We start from the raw sequence: 19,082 nt of genomic DNA on the forward strand, positions 1-19,082 counted from the left end.
CCGAAAACTCACACTTTTCACTGTAACCCAAGACCAACTCCTGGAGGCTTTCCTGGAGAAATTGAGGCTGCTCAGGTCACCCACCTCTATACTGTACCCCAAAGTATAAAACATGACATTTCCTGTTCCTACTAGGTGGCGCTCTCCAACATGTAAAATGTAGTAGTTGAAATATGTTCAAGAGTGGAGGCTTATCATATGTGTGCACTCCGGTCCAGATCGGACAATGTATGACGGAATGAGAGGTATTAAGATTTTCATGGCGACTCATCAAAATTCGCTGTGCCACCACGGCCACACAATAGTTCAAAAACTCAAAAGCTCCGCAATTTAATATGGCCCAGGTGTGTAGTTGAGAATGACCAAATATGAAGCTGATCCCATCAAATCCCAATGAGACGTTCGCAAAAGTACAAGGCCTGGAAATGCCAAATGGACTGATTCTTATATAGCGCTTTTCTACTCCCAGAGTTCTAAACAACATGCCACATTCACCCCAGCACTTTCTCTATATTTAGTGCTTTCTAACTCCATTCACACTCCGATAAGGTGGCACACTCCGGTTTAATAAGTTAGGCTGTCCCCTCTCTATGCCTCTTCCAATTCTGGTGATTAAACGCAGTCAGGCGCAGGTTTAGCTAAGTTGGATAAACATGTAGTTATATATCATATGGCTATAAGCAGCTGGCCCAGGTTTGAGTACAACTCGTCGCCTTTTTTCTTTTCTTTTTTTTTTTTTAACTCAATTTCCATCTGGGATTAATACAGTTTCTCTGATTCTGATTGCTGGAAACCCAAACAAAACACGCAATAAGAAGCTCTAATGTAAGCATCCTGTTAATATTGGTGGCGTCAGTTACACAATGGACCCAGAGCCAGCATAACAGAGCCAGCAGTGCACGGGCAGGAACGCATTTCTTACTTGGAAATTCTGACACCACTTCATAAGAAGAATGGTATGGGCGAAACTTCAGTATCTTCGATGTACTGTTGCTGTGTGATTTTTATTACTATTAATGAAGGCTACTCGCCACCGATTATTACACATTATTAACATTATTACACATTATTACACATTATTAACATTACATGTTAGCTGAGGTTAGTTCATAGACTGCAGACTGTTAGGTCGTTTCTAAATACTCATGTACACGAGTCCGTATTTGCGTTTTCAGTAGTCCGGACTTCGTAATTTCACATGGAAATCTAGACTTCCTGAGAACGCAGCGCGATCGTTCCATAATTGGAATGGCAGTGTACTTAATGACATCACAGCTCTGCAGTTTTTACTGCCGCCCCCTCTTAATTTAACTGCGATTAATACTTGCAATGAAAATTACACATGACAAAAAAAAATTACACATGATGTAGTAGATTTCTTTAAGAAAAAAAAAGATAATTTGAACTAATTTGAATTAAACAAATACTTAAAATTTTCCCGAAGGGAAAGTTCCTGAAGGCTCTGGATGTTGTAGGGCTGTCTTGGTTGACACATCTCTGCAATGTTGCATGGAGATCAGGGGCAGTACCCCTGGACTGGCAGACCGGGGTGGTGGTCCCCATCTTTAAGAAAGGGGACCGGAGGGTGTGTTCCAACTACAGGGGAATCACATTCCTCAGCCTCCCTGGGAAAGTCTATGCCAGGGTGCTGGAAAGGAGAGTCCATCCGTTAGTCGAACCTCGGATACAGGAGGAACAATGCGGTTTTCGTCCTGGTCGTGGAACACTGGACCAGCTCTTTATCCTCTCGAGGGTACTCGAGGGTCCATGGGAGTTTGCCCAATCAGTCTACATGTGCTTTGTGGACTTGGAGAAGGCATTCGACCGTGTCCCTCGGGGGGGTCCTGTGGGGAGTGCTCCAGGAGTATGGGGTGTCTGGCCGATTGCTACGGGCCATTTAGTCCTTATACGACCGTTGCAAGAGCTTGGTCCACATAGCCGGCAATAAGTTGGACTTGTTCCTGGTGGGTGATGGGCTCCACCAGGGCTGCCCTTTGTCACCGATTCTGTTCATAATTTTTATGGACAGAATTTCTAGGCATAGCCAAGTGGCAGAAGGCTTTCACCTTGGTGGCCTCAGAATCTCATCTCTGCTTTTCCCAGATGATGTGGTCCTGTTGGCTTCATCAGGTGATGGCCTCCAGCTCACCTTGGAATGGTTTGCAGCCGAGTGTGAAGCGGTGGGAATGAGAATCAGCACCTCCAAATCTGAGGCCATGGTCCTCAGCCGGAAAAGGGTGGAGTGCCCACTCCGGGTCAGGGACGAGACCCTGCCCCAAGTGGAGGAGTTTAAGTATCTCGGGGTCTTGTTCACGAGTGATGGGAGAAGGGAGCGAGAGATCAACAGACGGATTGGTGCAGCCGCTGCAGTGATGCGGACGCTGCACCGATCTGTACCGGTCTGTTGTGGTGAAGAGAGAGCTGAGTGTAAAAGCGAAGCTCTCAATTTACCGGTCGATCTACGCCCCTACCCTCACCTATGGTCACGAGCTGTGGTTAGTGACCGAAAGAACGAGATCGTGAATACAAGCGGCGGAAATGAGCTTCCTCCGAAGGGTGGCTGGCCTCTCCCTTAGAGATAGGGTGAGAAGTTCGGCCATTCGGGAGGGGCTCAGAGTAGAGCTGCTGCTACTCCACATCGAAAGGAGAAAGTTGAGGTGGTTTGGGCATCTGACAAGGATGCCCCCTGGGTGCCTCCTGGGCGAGGTGTTCCGGGCATCTCCCACCGGTAGGAGGCCCTGGGGCAGACCCAGGACACACTGGAGAGATTATATCTCTCGGCTGGCCTGGGAACGCCTTGGTGTTCCCCCGGATAAGCTAGAGGCTAGAGGAGGTGGCTGGGGAGAGGGAGGTCTGAACTACTGTTCGCTTCCCCAGATCTGATAAATGTTCCATAATATCCAGATTTAGCTGCGCATAGAGTAAACATCACATGTATCACATGTATCACATGTATCACATGTATCACAAACACACAACATACAGTTGTGTGTTTGTGATACATGTTCTTATGAAAAACATGAGTGATAACTTTTAGTGACAACATTTGGATTTAAGAGCAACTGAAAGAATTAGATATGTGGAAAATATTGTGAAAAAATGTGGATTTTATCTTATCCCACTTCTTTTAGAGACCCAGGGTTTGAATTTCATTAAGGGATTGTCTTTATTGTGCCTATTTAAACTGATTCCCAGAAACATACCTCGTCCTATGGCCTATGTGAAAAAGCTTTTCAGTCATTCACAAAATATTCTGTTGCAGATACTGGAGGACAAAATCATCACTTTTGTGAAGAACGAGCTGAAGAACATTCAGACAGATCTGGGTCCAGATGACCTACAATGTTTTAAGAGTCAATGTGAGGATGAGCATGTACTACAGGGTGTAGATGAAGAACAGAGTAAGAGCAGCAGAGAAGCATTTGTGATGATTACAGTGGACTTCCTGAAGAGAATGAAGCAGAATAAGTTTGCTGAGCGTTTGCTGAGAAGTGAGAATTATTTTCTAAATATTTACGCTGCTAAAACAATGTCTCAAGAAATACATGAAGAATATGTGCACTTGATAAATCCTTGATTTGTGTGTGTGTGTGTGTGTGTGTGTGTGTGTGTGTGTGTGTGTGTGTGTGTGTGTGTGTGTGTGTGTGTGTGTGTGTTGGGTGACTCAGGAAAATGCACTAGGGACTTCCAGTGGTGTCAGCCTGAATTCAAATCTACCCTGAAAAATAAGTTCCAGTGTGTGTTTGAGGGGATCGCTAAAGCAGGAAACCCAACCCTTCTGAATCAGATCTACACAGAGCTCTACATCACAGAGGGAGGGACTGCAGAGGTCAATGATGAACATGAGGTCAGACAGATTGAAACAGCATCCAGGAAACCAGACAGACCAGAAACAACAATCAGACAAGTAGACATCTTTAAAGCCTCACCTGGAAGAGATGAACCAATCAGAACAGTGCTGACAAAGGGAGTGGCTGGCATTGGGAAAACAGTCTTAACATAGAAATACACCCTGGACTGGGCTGAAGACAAAGCCAACCAGGACATCCAGTTCATATTTCCATTCACTTTCAGAGAGCTGAATGTGCTGAAAGAGGAAAAGTTCAGCTTGGTGGGACTTGTTCATCACTTCTTTACTGAAACCAAAGAAGCAGGAATCTGCAGCTTTGAAGACTTCCAGGTTGTGTTCATCTTTGATGGTCTGGATGAGTGTCGACTTCCTCTGGACTTCCACAAAACTACAATCCTGACTGACCCTAGAAAGTCCACCTCAGTGGATGTGCTGCTGATAAACCTCATCAGGGGGAAACTGCTTCCCTCTGCTCACCTCTTGATAACCACACGACCTGCAGAAGCCAATCAGATCCCTCCAGACTGTGTTGGCATGGTGACAGAGGTCAGAGGGTTCACTGACCCACAGAAGGAGGAGTACTTCAGGAAGAGATTCAGAGAGTAAAAGCAGATCAGCACCATCATCTCCCACATCAAGACATCAAGAAGCCTCCACATCATGTGCCACATCCCAGTCTTCTGCTGGATCACTGCTACAGTTCTGGAGGATGCGCTGAAAACCAGAGAGGGAGGACAGCTGCCCAAGTCCCTGACTGAGATGTACATCCACTTCCTGGTGGTTCAGGCCAAAGTGAAGAAGGTCAAGTATGATGGAGGAGCTGAGACAGATCCACAATCGAGTCCAGAGAGCAGGAAGATGATGGAGTCTCTGGGAAAACTGGCTTTTGATCAGCTGCAGAAAGGAAACCTGATCTTCTATGAATCAGACCTGACGGAGTGTGGCATCGATATCAGAGCAGCCTCAGTGTACTCAGGAGTGTTCACACAGATCTTTAAAGAGGTGAGAAGACTGTACCAGGTCGAGAATAAGGTGTTCTGCTTCATCCATCTGAGTGTTCAGGAGTTTCTGGCTGCTCTTCATGTCCACCTGACCTTCAAAAACTCTGTAATTAGTCTGCTGGAAGAACAACAAACAACATCCGATGAATCTGAAACGGAAGAATATGCAGAGACAGACTTATACATGACTGCTGTGGACAAGGCCTTACAGAGTCCAAATGGACACCTGGACTTGTTCCTCCGCTTCCTCCTGGGTCTTTCACTGCAGACCAATCAGACACTTCTAGAAGGTCTTCTGACAGAGACAGGAAGTAGCTCACAGACCAATCAGGAAACAGTCAAGTACATCGAGAAGAAGCTCAGTAAGAATCTGTCTGCAGAGAAAAGCATCAATCTGTTCCACTGTCTGAATGAACTGAATGATCATTCTCTTTTTTTTTTTTTTTTTTTCTCTGTCCCATTTGGTTCTTTAGCCATCAGAATTGTTGTCTGAAGACCAACAAGGATACCAAATGGATTTATTTTGCCAAATGGATCATCATGGCATTGCCGTATTGGTCCATTTGATCAACTTTTGTTGTTATTATTTATTTTATTTTCAGTTGTTACAGATGAGACAGACATGATTGGGGGATAGGAAAGGGAGAAAGAAAGAGAGGAAGGAAAAGAAAAACAGAAGGGAAAAGGGACAGTGAGAAAGGGCACTTACAAAGACAAAAAAAATAAAAAAAATAATAATAATTATAATCTCCTGGATCACCTGTTGAGAGAAAAAGAATAGAAAACAAGCAACAAAAAACAAAGCAACAGCAGCCAGCTGTGCCAGAGTGAACCGAGCCGCAGGCCCCGAGGCCGGAGGTTCGAGGGCCCCCTTTGTCCCCTGGAAGAGGCCTGACCGAGCGACATGCACCAGGCCCCGCCAAGTACCCACCGGGAGTGAGCTGGTGCATACCTGAGCGCCCAGCCCCGGACACCAAGAACCACCAATGCACCAACCCCTGAGGGCATCAGTTACGGGCAGGGAGTGTGGTGAGGGGAGATAGGCCTCCACACTTGGAGGGCCTGGGAGTTCCCAGGGAGGTGGAGTCTAAGACCCGACCTGACATATAGACACAGACAAGCAGGCACACACAGACACAAACATGCATTCCCACCCTCATGCACACATATACAAACACTCAGCACTCACCCAACGTAGGAATAGACATATATGCACATGTACACACAATCGCACTCCCCAAACATACTCTATACCCCGGGTCCAGGTACCCTCGCCCCAGGGGGGGAAACGGCACCCAGACCCAAGAGATGTGACCCTTTCCCCCGGGGTGGAGGCAAGCAGACTGCCCCAGGCTCCGCAGAAGCAGGGAGGCCAATCGGTCAGCCAACACCTCCTCCCAGCCCCCCGCCCCGATGGCTGGAAGAGAACAGGGGTGTGTGAAGACCCCATACCTCCCTCCTCCCGCTCATATGTAGTGTTGCTGCGTGTTGTTCTAAAGTGCATTTAAAACAGGGGAGGGCATGGTGCTGCTGCCAGAGAGCAGCAGGTGTTAGCACGGCCCCTCCCGAGAACCCTCAATGTCTACAAGGATTTAAAATTGAGAGGTGGGCACCGGCGCCAGAGGTAGGGTTGAATACTCAGACCGTCCACTGGACGCCGTTTACGTGGTCACCCTCAAGGTCCTATATATATGTGTGTGTTATGAGAGTGTGAATAATGTGGATGTCTAAGTTGTGGAATAAAATTGAGGCACAGGTGGCCAGAAGGGGACAGAGGGGGGGGGGATGTCTCCCCTGCACCCTGGTGACACACCCACACCCCAAGGCCCTACCTGTGTTGGTGGGTGTGGTGGAGCAGGAAGAGGGACGCAGCCGGGGATGGGGAGGAAAAGAAAGGAGGGGCAAGATGCTTCTCCTTAGGGCCAGCTCCCCCGCTGACCCCAGTAGGCACCCCCGTCCTCTGGCACCCACCAAGGCAAGGGAGCCCAGGCCCATTCAGACCGGGGCCTACGGCAGCAGCACCGCCAAGCCCCACAGGACCCGGGGAAGCCCACCCTACCCCACCGCAGAGGAAACTGTACCCACCCCAACATTCAATCATCTCCCAGACTACACAAGACAACAGACACCCAGGTTAGGTTTGTTCTCCACCTCTCCTATGTCTCTCCCCCATCTGCAGAGTGGACTTCTGCAAGGATGGAACAACCTCCCTGCCAGATGAAGAGCCCCCCAGTTAGGCCGATGCACCAGAGGCCCCCTGCGCCTGGGCTGAGCCCCCGTGCACCCACCCGCCCACAACCTCGGCGACACACCGACAAGGACCGAAGCCCCCAATGCCCAGCCAGAACCCCAGCCAGAACCCCAGCACGGAGACGAAGCACCCCCAAACCCCATGCCCCCCCGCCTGCACCGGATCCACTCGGGGGAAGCCAGGCCACCAGGCCAGTAACCTACGTCCGCCAGCACAGACCATCCCCCAGCCCCGCTGCACGCAGCCACAAGGAGAACACCCTCTAAGAGCGACCAGAGCCACTGACCAGGTTATGACCACAACCCCCCGGGTTGAGCCCTCCAGGGAAAACGTCTCTAGGGGTTCTCCAGGCGCCCTAAGCCCGTCCCAACCTCCACATCAACCACAATAGCGAAGGCAGGACCAAACCATGACCCCCCACCCCCACTAGGTGATGGAGCCAATCAAAGGAGCCCAGAGGGATTGATCTAATATGGTGGCAGAGGCTGTATCGAGGCTAATGTGATCTATTAGATGGTTTCTATATTGGCTAGAATTAAGATTATTTTTATTTTTCCAGTTCATGAGAACCGTTTTCTTGGCGATGCATAGGGCAGTAAAAACCATGTGGACTGTATTAGTTTCTGTAGTGACATCATCCAATTTTCCCAACAAGCATACTAAAGGGGAGGTTGGAATTTTACATTTCAGACACTTTGATAAGTCTTTACATATCTCACGCCAAAACTTCTGCACTGGTGGACAGAACCAAAGAGCGTGGATGTAATTGTCTGGTGTGTTGCCTTGACAGTGTGAGCAGTTGTTGGAAGATGTAAAGCCCATCTTGAACATCCGATGACCAGTATAGTGCACTCTATGTAGTATTTTGTATTGTATTAATTGCAGACTGGGATTTTTAATCAATTTAAAGGTTTTTAAGCATACCTGAGACCAGAAGTTTTGGTCTAAGCTTACTGATAAATCTGCTTCCCACTTTGCAATAGGAAGGGATATTGATTCATCTATTTTAGAAAGAGTTCTGTATATTTTAGATAATAATTTGGGGGATTTAAGAGGAAGAAAATGCACCACACTTGGTGGTGTTTGTAATTCAGCTTGACTGAGGTAAAATTTCTTTTTTACTATGGATTTAATTTGTTGATATTCTAAAAACCTTTTCTTGTTGATCCCATATTGTGCAACTAGTCTGTCAAAAGGAATAAATTCTGTTCCCTCTAATATATGTTCTAAGTATTTAATTCCTTTACAACTCCATTCTGGAAAATTAATCATATTATTGTTTTGTAATATGTCAGGGTTATTCCAGATAGGTGTACGTTTGCATGGGATTAATGAAGACTCCGTTATTTTTAGAAACTCCCACCATGCTGTCAGAGAAGAGCTGATGTTAACACTTTTGAAGCATTCATGTCTTTTGATGTTTGAGCTGATAAATGGTAGGTCTGAAATCTCTAGATCATTGCATAGTGCCTGTTCAACATCTAGCAAGGGCTCATCTAAGAAGGTATGTTTTAACCATTCTGAAATGAACTGAAGCCTGTTGGCTAAGAAGTATTGTTGAAAATTAGGCAGATCTAATCCTCCTTTATCCTTGGATCTTTGTAGCGTTTTTAAGCTGATACGCGGGGGTTTATCTTTCCAAAGGAATTTAGAAATATATGAATCCAGAGATCTGAACCAATCTTGTGATGGTTTGTTAGGGATCATTAAAAATAAGTAATTTATTTTTGGCAAGATCATCATTTTTATAATGGCGACCCTTCCCATGAGTGATATGCTCATATCCTGGCCACTAAACTTTCCACCCGATTTCACCTGGATGATCAGCTAATCCTGTGGATATTGGACTTTTTGACCAACAGGACTCAGGAAGTTCGGGTCAACAACTGTCTTTCCGGTCTCCATTCCACCTGCACCACCTCCCCCCAAGGCTGTGTGCTCTCCCCCCTGCTCTTCATCCTCTACACCAGGGGTAGGCAACCTTTCTGATGACAAGTGCCATGTAAAATTTCCTCAGAAGTCAGTGTGCCATATGATTGCATTAGCAATAAATTTAATAACGCTCTATATTAACAGTTACACACTATATAGAACCACTTTATAGAATTATATTTGTTGGCAGATGTTGGCAGCTATCAGCGAATAGTTATCAGCTATTTTGAACCAAAAAAGACACTTTTTATCCATAACAGCAAATGAACTGTAAAAACAGAAAATGCAAATGCTATTTATGGTCTCCTCACAATGATAAGTCTCCGAGTGTCCAGCATTCAGACAGCTACCTGAGGACACTCATGTGAGAGAAAATCTGCTCACACAGATATGTAGAGCCAAATACTGTCAATAAGGCCTCTCCAATGTTCTGAAGACAGTTAAACTTGTCAGCTAGTGATGTCCAGCAGGTGAAAATGCAAGCTCCATGAACACGCACAGCTATGGATTCCAGCTGCTTCAATGTCGCATTAACTGGCATTAACTCAGCCAGTTAATGCGAGACAAATCTAGCTGCTCATTAAAGATTTCTGGTTTGATCAGAAAAGAAAACATTGGTCCATACACCTGAAAGTCCCAAAAATGCATTGTGAATTCTGTCTCGAGTCTACGGATGTATCCGTGTATTTCCGTGGTTCTGATGCTGCGCTGAGTGGACAGCTCCTGAAGCTTTTGAACTATCGGAATGTGGAAAACTAACAACGTACCTCTCACCAGTAGGCTAAGTTATTTTTAGCCAATTACAAGTTGAATCTGGGAGTTTGGGTTGTTAGCTAAGATACCGTCATTAAAAAGCGGCACAATTAATGTGTCTATGCGAGCTAATTTGCTATGTGCACTGCTGGCGCAGCCATTTATTTTTTAATGCACCTTCTCAGATTAATTCACTGCGTGTCGTGGTCAGGGCTGGACTGGGACAAAAAGTCGGCCCGGACATTTTGACTAGAGACCGGCCCCCCAGGTATTAAAGCCATAAAGCCTTTGAATGAAAACAAACGCTGTTGTGACAGTGATGTACAATCTTGTTGGTATATTTATGATTTCTATACATTTTACATCAGATAAAAACTTTGGTTGCAAGCTTCAGATAATTATTTAATAAAAGATAGACATTTTAAATGAGAATAAGAAAGTACTTCTTTGTGCCCCCCTTTTCCCTGTTAATGCCCTGTATGGACCCCTGGCAAAACTTTGCTAGACCCGCCCCTGCACAGTTACCAGCTGTCAGCTACTTAGAAAAGGATCCTGGTGTTATTTGTCTCTCAGAAACAGTTCATAACTTCCCTTCAACTCATTCATGTTACCTAAAAGGTAAACCTGTTTCTCCATCACCTGTTCAGCTCTGATGATTTAGTAAGGACATCTCCTGGTTTCATCTGCATGTTTCCCTCTCACCAGATAACCAAACCGATATCATGACCAGCAGCTTTTACAGCTGTGGCTCCATCAAACATCAGCTGATAGTAGAAATTAATATTAAATAACTTCTAACAACAGCTGATCAAGCTTAAACGTGCTGCTGTTGTTTAGCGAGACATCCGAACGGGTTCCACTTTCTGGCGCAAAACAAACAAGAGATAAAAGCCGATTAGCTGATCATTGATCAGTTTCATGATTGAAGTAGCAATCAAGTAGCAGCAGGAGAGGGAGGGGGAGAGAATGAGAGCTGAAGAGGCAGCTGTGCAGAGTAATGACAGAATAACTCCAGCTTTGTGTCTTTTTCCATTCTAGCTGAAGTAAGGGACAAACTGCGGCCCTTCTCAGCTCAATACGAAACGCGTAATATTTTCTCTGAATGAGGGACGATTCCATCTTTTTATGGGACGGTTGGCAACTCTACTAACTAAACTTATGAATAAAATAAAGTTCACTATCAGTAACATCATAGCACCCACCCAGCTGTATGGAAACTCCGTCATGCTAGCTAGTACGCAGTACGAGTTATTGTAACTGACTGTAAAAAGTCAGCACAACGAAAATGAACTCCACCTAAACTTGGTTTATATCTGACCCAGATAGACTGCAGGTCATAACTTCTTACCTGAAGTTCAGTTCACCTGATACTCGGACCGGCGGATGCCTCGGTTCTCTCCTCCTCTTGCCTTCCCTTTCCCCCATCAACCCGCTGGCCTTCACCACTTGCTAATGTTACTGAATCTGTGGAAGCTACGCCATACCAAACAACTGAGTTATTTTACACACCGGCCAGCATCTGGCCCGGTATTCCCGATGGACAGTCCAGCTATGGTCGTGCCATCAGTTAACCCTGGCACGCGTGCCTAGGGTTGCCGACCCCTGCTCTACACTAATGACTGCAGATCCACACAGCCCATCCGTCACCTGGTGAAATATGCTGACGACACAGTTCTCCTGTCACTGCGGTCAGGCCCCTCACAACACCACGGGCTCGCTCTTCAGGAGTTTGTAGAGTAGTGTGACAGCTCCAAACTTGAACTGAACGTGAGCCACCATCCATGGGGAGCCAGTGGAGGTAGTTGAGGAGTACGAATACCTAGGAACCATCTTTGACAACCTTTTGAAATGCTCTGCCAACACAGTGGAGATTCTCAGGAGGTGCCACCAACAGCTATACCTCCTTAGGAAACTCAACTCCTTTGGAGTCAGCATACCCATCATGATGACTTTCAACTATGCCTTCTTGGAAAGCAGCATGACCTTCTCCATCACCTGCCGGTTCCACTCCCTCAGCCTTCAGAACAGAAACAGACTGCAGCGCACTGCATCAGTGTGCTCTAAAATCATTGGCCTGCCTGTCAAAACTCTGGCACAGGTTTTCAGCCAACAGGCCCTTAGACAGGCAGCCAAAATCATCAACGACCCCTCTCACATTCTTCACCCCGCATTTCAATGGCTCCCCTCTGGGCGACGCTTCCGCTGCATTTCCTGCAGGACTGAGAGGAGGAGAGCCGCCTTTGTCCCCAAAGCAACTCTGCTTTTTAACTCCAGCTGATAAGAACATTTCCCACACCCAGAAACATAAACTGCTCTACACTCTTTTTATACTACCGAAACTTTATTCACTTTTAGTCACTTATGTTAGGTAAAGCAGTTTCACCCCGGTTCTTTTTTATTCCTCGGGCATCCAGAGACGGCACCGGACTCAGTAGTCATTTCACAAAACCTTTATTCATCTTCAGTTAGGCGGGGCGATCATGGCTCAAGAGTTGGGAGTTCGCCTTGCAATCGGAAGGTTGCCGGTTCGAGCCCCGGCTCGGACAGTCTCGGTCGTTGTGTCCTTGGGCAAGACACTTCACCCGCTGCCTACTGGTGGTGGTCAGAGGGCCCGGTGGCGCCAGTGTCCGGCAGCCTCGCCTCTGTCAGTGCGCCCCAGGGTGGCTGTGGCTACAATGTAGCTGCATCACCAGTGTGTGAATGGGTGGATGACTGGATATGTAAAGCGCTTTGGGGTCCTTAGGGACTAGTAAAGTGCTATATAAATACAGACCATTTACCATTTTTACCATCTTCAGTTACGCATGCATCTTCTAGAAGGGAAGACGTGCAAGGCCGGTGTCCCTCTGCAGATCTTCACTTCTTTGTTTGCTACAACCAGCTTTATAGAAGCAACCCCATCACAAAACCCACATGGTGCGTTGTAAACTCTGTGTATGTATGCGCAAGCACTTGAGTGCCTGTGTGCGCGTACCTGTGTGTTTATGTGAGTGCACGTGAGTGACTGTGCGTGTGTGTGTGCGTCGTAACAGTTAAAGCACTGTGTGTGTCTCTGTGTACGTGACCTCCTGATGGTCATAAAAGGCTGCCATATCACGATATGGCAGCCTCGCCTCTGTCAGTCTGCCCCAGGGCAGCTGTGGCTACAACTAGGGATGCAACGATACCAATTTTTTTCAAACCGATCCGATACCGATACTTGGATCTGAGTACTTGCCGATACCGAGTACAAAAACCGATACTTCTACCACACACAAGTTAAACTTAACCGGTAGTAAAGAAACGACCCCACACAACTCTTTAACACAAACGAAACGTTTACTGAACGTAAGGGCAGAGACAAATACTGTACAACACATCCCTTTTTTATGATATTGATATTCCAATTCCTTAACCAAATGAAATACACTGTATAAATGAAATAATTCCCTTTCAAATTATATTAAACAACCCAACTTATGTTATCACCTTTTGGTAAGTGACTCACTAATATACACTCCAAAACACGTTATATAAATCCACTAAACATACAATATTCACACATGGGCCCCACACACACTCACACTTGTTGCAGGCCTGTTTGCTGCTCACGCCGGACGATGGAGAAAAATCCTCTTCTCCCCAGTAAGAGCACAAAAGTCTGACTTACAGTTCCGTTGCTCGGTAGGTCGCCGTTCACCAGTCCCACACTAAATCCACTCCCTGCGGACCCGATGCTGTCTCTGCTACAGCGCGTTAGCCAGTCACTGTCCAGCTCTCCGACAGTCCATAGCAGCTGCCTCCGTGGCGCAGCCAAGCAGTCCGGGCTAGCCTTTAGCCTCGGCGGTCATGGCTGGAAACACAGTTTTCCACGGACGGTGGTGCGACCGTTGAAACAAAAAGTCACTTCACCCACACTCTGTTGCGAAGCTCTCACACGGTTAGCTTTCTAGTCACACACTCTTTTGTGCAAGTTAACCTCAGTAAAACTAGCCGAGTCTCTCACTTTGGTTCAGCTAACCTCGTGCATCTCTCCATGCCGTTCTCTTCTGTGAACTGTGAACACCTTATGTGGCGTTCAAGTCCATGGGAATTATGATTATCTACTCCCAAATTCCCATCCGGGCTACATAAGTATCGGTTCATGGCATCGGTTAACTTTTACGAGTACGAGTACGCACACATTTTACAGTATCGGCCCCGATACCCGATACCAGTATCGGGATCGGTGCATCCCTAGCTACAACTGTAGCTTGCCTTCACCAGTGTGTGAATGTGAGAATGAATGAATAGTGGTATTGTAAAGCGCTTTGAGGGGCCCTGAAAAGTGCTATATAAATGCAATCCATTATTATTATAAAAGTCCATCTCTCCTCACCCAAGCTACACCAAATTCCTCTACAAAACATACAAAACACAGTTAACATATAACAAGCACTGACACCCCCACTCTGCATCCACTGGGCCGTTGGCCTCTTATTGTCTTTCTTTTACTGCTAATTATGTGGAGAGTCTCCTGCAAACCTACTTCTAAGTAATGAAAATTATGAGCTTTTATTACATTCAGGTACAAGCATCAGCATCCCCCAACTGTAGCTTCCTGTCTCCTTTTATGACAGGCTGACCCCCGGTGTCCATAAATTCCTATCCCTCTAAACAATTACACACACTCTCAGGCCTACAGCTAAACCAAACTGAAACACACAGATAAATCCTTCCCTATTCCTCTGATATACTGCTGGACCCACTCATCCAAGCAAATTTGACACATTATATTCTAATAATTGTTTTCTTGTACTCACACTTACAGTTATTTATTCACCATTTAGTCACTTTAATTTTAAAGCTGTATATACTGCATATTCTGTGTATTTATTATCTTATTGCCTTTTCACATTGTCCATATCTTCAATGTTATGCTGCTCTGTTGTATGTTAATTGCCCCTTGGGGATAAATAAAGTCTTTTTATTCTGATTAAATCAGAAAATGAAAAACTTCCAGGTGGCATTAAAACACATGAAAACAACGCTGCACTCGCTCAGAGGACAGAGGTCATGTACAGAAACCACACTGACACCAAGAGGAGAAAAACAGCTGGTACAAAAGGCAGGGAGGCATCCTTTTCAGCTAAACAGAAGAGAAATATAAAGATGATGAAGGTCACAGTTTGAATCAGTGATATTTCATTCAATACAGTGGTGTACTGACAGATCCAGGATCAGTCCAATTCATCGGCAGTTTGATCCATGTATGGATTGTAGTGTGTATGTGAAAATGTTGGACTGTTCCTTTATCAGTGTCTAACAGCATGTGTATGAGAGCCATGTAATGTCCATGTGTGCATGCTGAAAGAGACTGTGCTGCTCTGACCCCTCCTCCTTTCAGGGTGGAGCCTGCTGGAATCCGATGGTTGAGACCAGGTCTGAGGAAGTGTAAGTGTGTTTTTAATGTGATTCATGAAAACAAAGCAGCACACATTCAACCATCTTCAAACTGTCACATCACTCATTCACATCTCTGATGTCAGGAGTCATCATCAAAGTGTCAATCAATGAACAGATGATGGATCAATAACTACAGCTGGATTGTGTTTATTCTCTCCATCAGATTCCTGTCAACTCACAATCGACACAAACACAGTGAACACAAACCTCCAACTGTCTGACAACAACAGGAAGGTGACACATGTGGAGGAGGTTCAGTCATATCCTGATCATCCAGACAGATTTGATATCAAGACTCAGCTGCTGTGTAGAAATGGTCTGACTGGTCGCTGTTACTGGGAGGTCGAGTGGAAAAGAAGAGTTGATATATCAGTGAGTTACAGAAGAATCACAAGGAAAGGAGGCAGTGATGACTTTTTGTTTGGATGGAATGAACATTCCTGGAGTCTGTACTGCTCTGATGGTGCTCCTCAATATGTCAGGCACAATAACATAAAAACATCTGTCTCCTCCTCCTCCTCCTCCTCTGTCTCTAACAGAGCAGCAGTGTATGTGGACTGTCCTGCTGGCACTCTGTCCTTCTACAGAGTCTCCGCTGACACTCTGATCCACCTCCACACCTTCAACACCACATTCACTCAAACTCTTTATCCTGGGTTTATGTTCTGGTCTGGTTCCTCAGTGTCCCTGTGCTGAGTGGAGTGTAAAGAGTGTCTCCTGTTAGAGAAACACTCTGACTGTTGAACAGATAGTTCAGTCTGTACATGTCTGTCTCTTTCACTCACAAACACGTTTTCAGTTCAGTGAATATCAGTATGTTGTCTTTCTCTGAAGCTTGGTTCACAACCAGCTCCTCTGTATTTTCAACAAGTCTGAGCTCATTAAAATGAATCCAATTATTTTTTGTTTTGTTTTTTTGTCTTTCTTAATGCGATTTTCCCATCATGGCTGAATAAATGAATATGCAATAGTGCTCAGTGTACAAAACATTAAAGAGGACGGATATTGTATCACTAGACAACTGATCAATTTCTTTCACTAACTCATCTACATAAGGCATGTTGTAGAGGCTACAGCAGCAGTTTGTCTTCAAACAACAACTGTAATCTTCACATTTCCACTTTTTTCTCTGTGGGAATAACAGTATTTTGCTAAAATTAGAGGTATCTTATGTAATATTTTTTGCTAGGAATATTAAAAATACTAAATTTGATCTATTTATATTACAGTTATAAATATTGTATTAAATTAAAACTACACGCCTTTGGAGCAGAGGATCGCAAGTTCGATTCCTGCCTGGGGCGTCTGTATCCAGTAAGGGTCCTAAGGCTAGACCCCCTATGCTAAGCGAGCCTACCACAGACATGAGCGAGACAGATAAATATGAAGGCATGCCAGCTCGGACGTCGCCCGGATCAACAAGGTCGGCATCAGGTTTTGAGGAACCAGGGCACCCTGACGAGAAGTGGGCTACTGGAACAAGGAGGCATCGGTGGGCAAGAGACGAAAACAGGGTGTTGTTGGAATGCTACTACGCAAGCAACCCTGGCGGAAGGGGTTACATGAATAGGATGAGGGAACTGTGGATTCTTCGATACCCAACATCCACAATGACAGCGAAACAACTAGTAGCTCAGTGTTCCAACATTTGAAAGAATGGACTGCTCTCACAGCTAGAGATTGACGAGGTACAACATAAATGCTACGGCAAGGGGGAGCCAGGACGCCAGGTCAAGGGGGAGATATCATCACCCCCACCCGAGGTTGGGTACCAAGCCCCAAGTGCGATAGGAGAAGGATCGTTGAGTGCGAGAGGAACTGACCTGAAAGATAGGATCATGGCCAAGCTTGAAACCTGGACCCTCCGTAGCCGGTTACCAAGATTACATGAAGTACCCTCAGAAGGTCTGCTAGATGATGCAGCACTACGGACGATACCTACAGCCACGATTAGTGAGACTAACAAGCTGATCTACAATACGGCAGTGGTGATCAGGGAGATGCTTGGCTACAAGTTGAACAGGATGGAAAAGGAGGCTAGAGGCTAAAATCGAGGGAGGGAGGTCAGCCAACTATCTGAGTTGCAGAAAGGTACAATGAAGCCTAAGAAGTACAGCAAGCTGTCCATACCTGAGGCCTTGGAGACTGCCAAGCAACGACTCACAGCCTTGGCCAGCCGCTTGAGGAGGTACACCAGAGAGATAGAAGAGAAAAGAAGAACCAGCTGTTCTCCACAGAACCAGCAAAGGCGTACTCTCAGTGGCAAGGGAACAATAAGAGAACAGCACCACCAAGGCTGGAGATGGAGCAATACTGGAAGAAGCTTCCCACTTAGGAAGCAACAGTGATTGACAATCAATGGCACATGCTGTTGTGCAAATGGAATAGACAACAGGCGGAAGTTCTAGGCAATTAGCGAGACATCGCCAATAAAGGAGTTTTGGTCACTTTTAAATGTTGGCAGTGATTTCACATTAGTAGTAGCATGAGATGTGATCACGCACACAAGTGTTGAGGTAGTGCACACGTCACAGTCACTGTGTTACTGTTTAACAGCACACTGCAACATTCACGCGTTCCATGTGTATTAACAGCTGCATTTTCACACACAACAAGCTCCACTCCACAGAAGAGAGGAGGCAGATTTTCACAATAAGAGCATTTTGTTTCTGAATGAATGTAATGTTACACTGATATTTGTAACTGTGTGACTTTGTCAGAAACCATCAGTAACTTGGTCTCATTTCACCATGTTTTTATTTCTCTGAGCCGATTCAGGTTTTATTAAAAATAATAAAAGTTAAAATAAAGAGTTCTCTTTGATCAATAATTCAGTCTACCACCCTAGCATTTTATTTTTTGTTTCTTGCCAGTGTTGAAGTAGTATCTTTGTTGCCAGTGTAATATTTTGCCTTATTTGTTGTCTGTTTTGTTTTGTTTTTTCCCTCATATCAAACATCTTCATAAATATATATATATATATAACAAAATAAGAATAAAGTTACGTTGAAACCAAGCCCACCATTGTTCTTCTTGTGACATTACCAATAAGTTTGATGTGTCACATGGCCCTCTTCCTATTGAAAAAACAAAAGTTGTATCCAAGATGGCCGACTTCTAAATGGCCACCATGGTCACCACCCATCTTGAGGAGTTTGCCCCCTCACATATACTAATTTAGCATTTGTGCTGCATACAAATGTCATGGAAAGTTGCTTCACACATATTAGGTGGTACTCATGTTGAAAGCGTGTTGATATGAGCTGTACTACCTGGAGTTGCATTAAGCCGATCTAAGTAGGTACTAAAAGGACTTTTAAAAAGGACTTAAAAGTCCTGCTCTTAGATTCAGCAGTGTGTAGGGCCGGTTTTAACATCCTTGTTTGTGTAGAAACCTCAAAATTGCAGGTGAACAACTGATACAAAGACCCAAGGTCAGTGCAGATAACGAGGAACCAGAAAGTTGCTCTTTGAGTCGCTTTTCAGATGCCAACATCTGAAATCACTGTTTCAGGTGAGTACATGTGGAAAATGATACAAAGCAATAGAACATTAGACTAATTCAGTGATTGAAGGTTTCAAAATATAAGTCTTGCTTTAAAATTCAGCAATGTTCATATGAAGATGTAATAATTAAAATCTGTCACTTTTGAAACATCTTGTTAATTTCAAAATGAAATCCGGATTTCATTTTGATTTTATTTTGACATTGTAACTGGTTGAAATAAGTGGAGCTGTGAAACAAAGTCTAGCATAATAAAAGAAGAATGTTATGTTACTGTGTGGCAGGTGGGTTGCAGATCCAATAAATGAACTTTAATGCTGAAAAAAGGCCAAAAATGCAAAATACAGGATGAGAAGTCAGGAATGC

The 19,082-nt window shown here is 45.2% G+C and overlaps 1 protein-coding gene across 1 annotated transcript; it reads left to right on the forward strand.

Moving 5' to 3' along the window:
* The first annotated feature begins 4,494 nt into the window (after positions 1 to 4,494).
* Positions 4,495 to 12,065, forward strand: LOC135932620 (protein NLRC3-like). Its single transcript, XM_065470111.1, has 2 exons — positions 4,495 to 5,213; positions 11,653 to 12,065. Exons 1-2 carry the CDS (start codon positions 4,511 to 4,513, stop codon positions 12,063 to 12,065), a joined length of 1,116 nt encoding a protein of 371 aa, XP_065326183.1. The 5' UTR covers positions 4,495 to 4,510.
* The last annotated feature ends 7,017 nt before the right edge of the window (positions 12,066 to 19,082 follow it).

This window comes from Pelmatolapia mariae, linkage group LG3_W, assembly GCF_036321145.2.
Source record: "Pelmatolapia mariae isolate MD_Pm_ZW linkage group LG3_W, Pm_UMD_F_2, whole genome shotgun sequence".
Lineage (NCBI taxonomy): Eukaryota > Metazoa > Chordata > Actinopteri > Cichliformes > Cichlidae > Pelmatolapia > Pelmatolapia mariae.

Coding starts and splice junctions, on each gene's coding strand:
- LOC135932620 (XM_065470111.1), top strand. CDS start 4,511: ATGTGCCACATCCCAGTCTTCTGCTGGATCACTGCTACAGTTCTGGAG. Junction 5,214..11,652: donor GTACATCGAGAAGAAGCTCA/GTAAGAATCTGT, acceptor CTGCCAACACAG/TGGAGATTCTCAGGAGGTGC.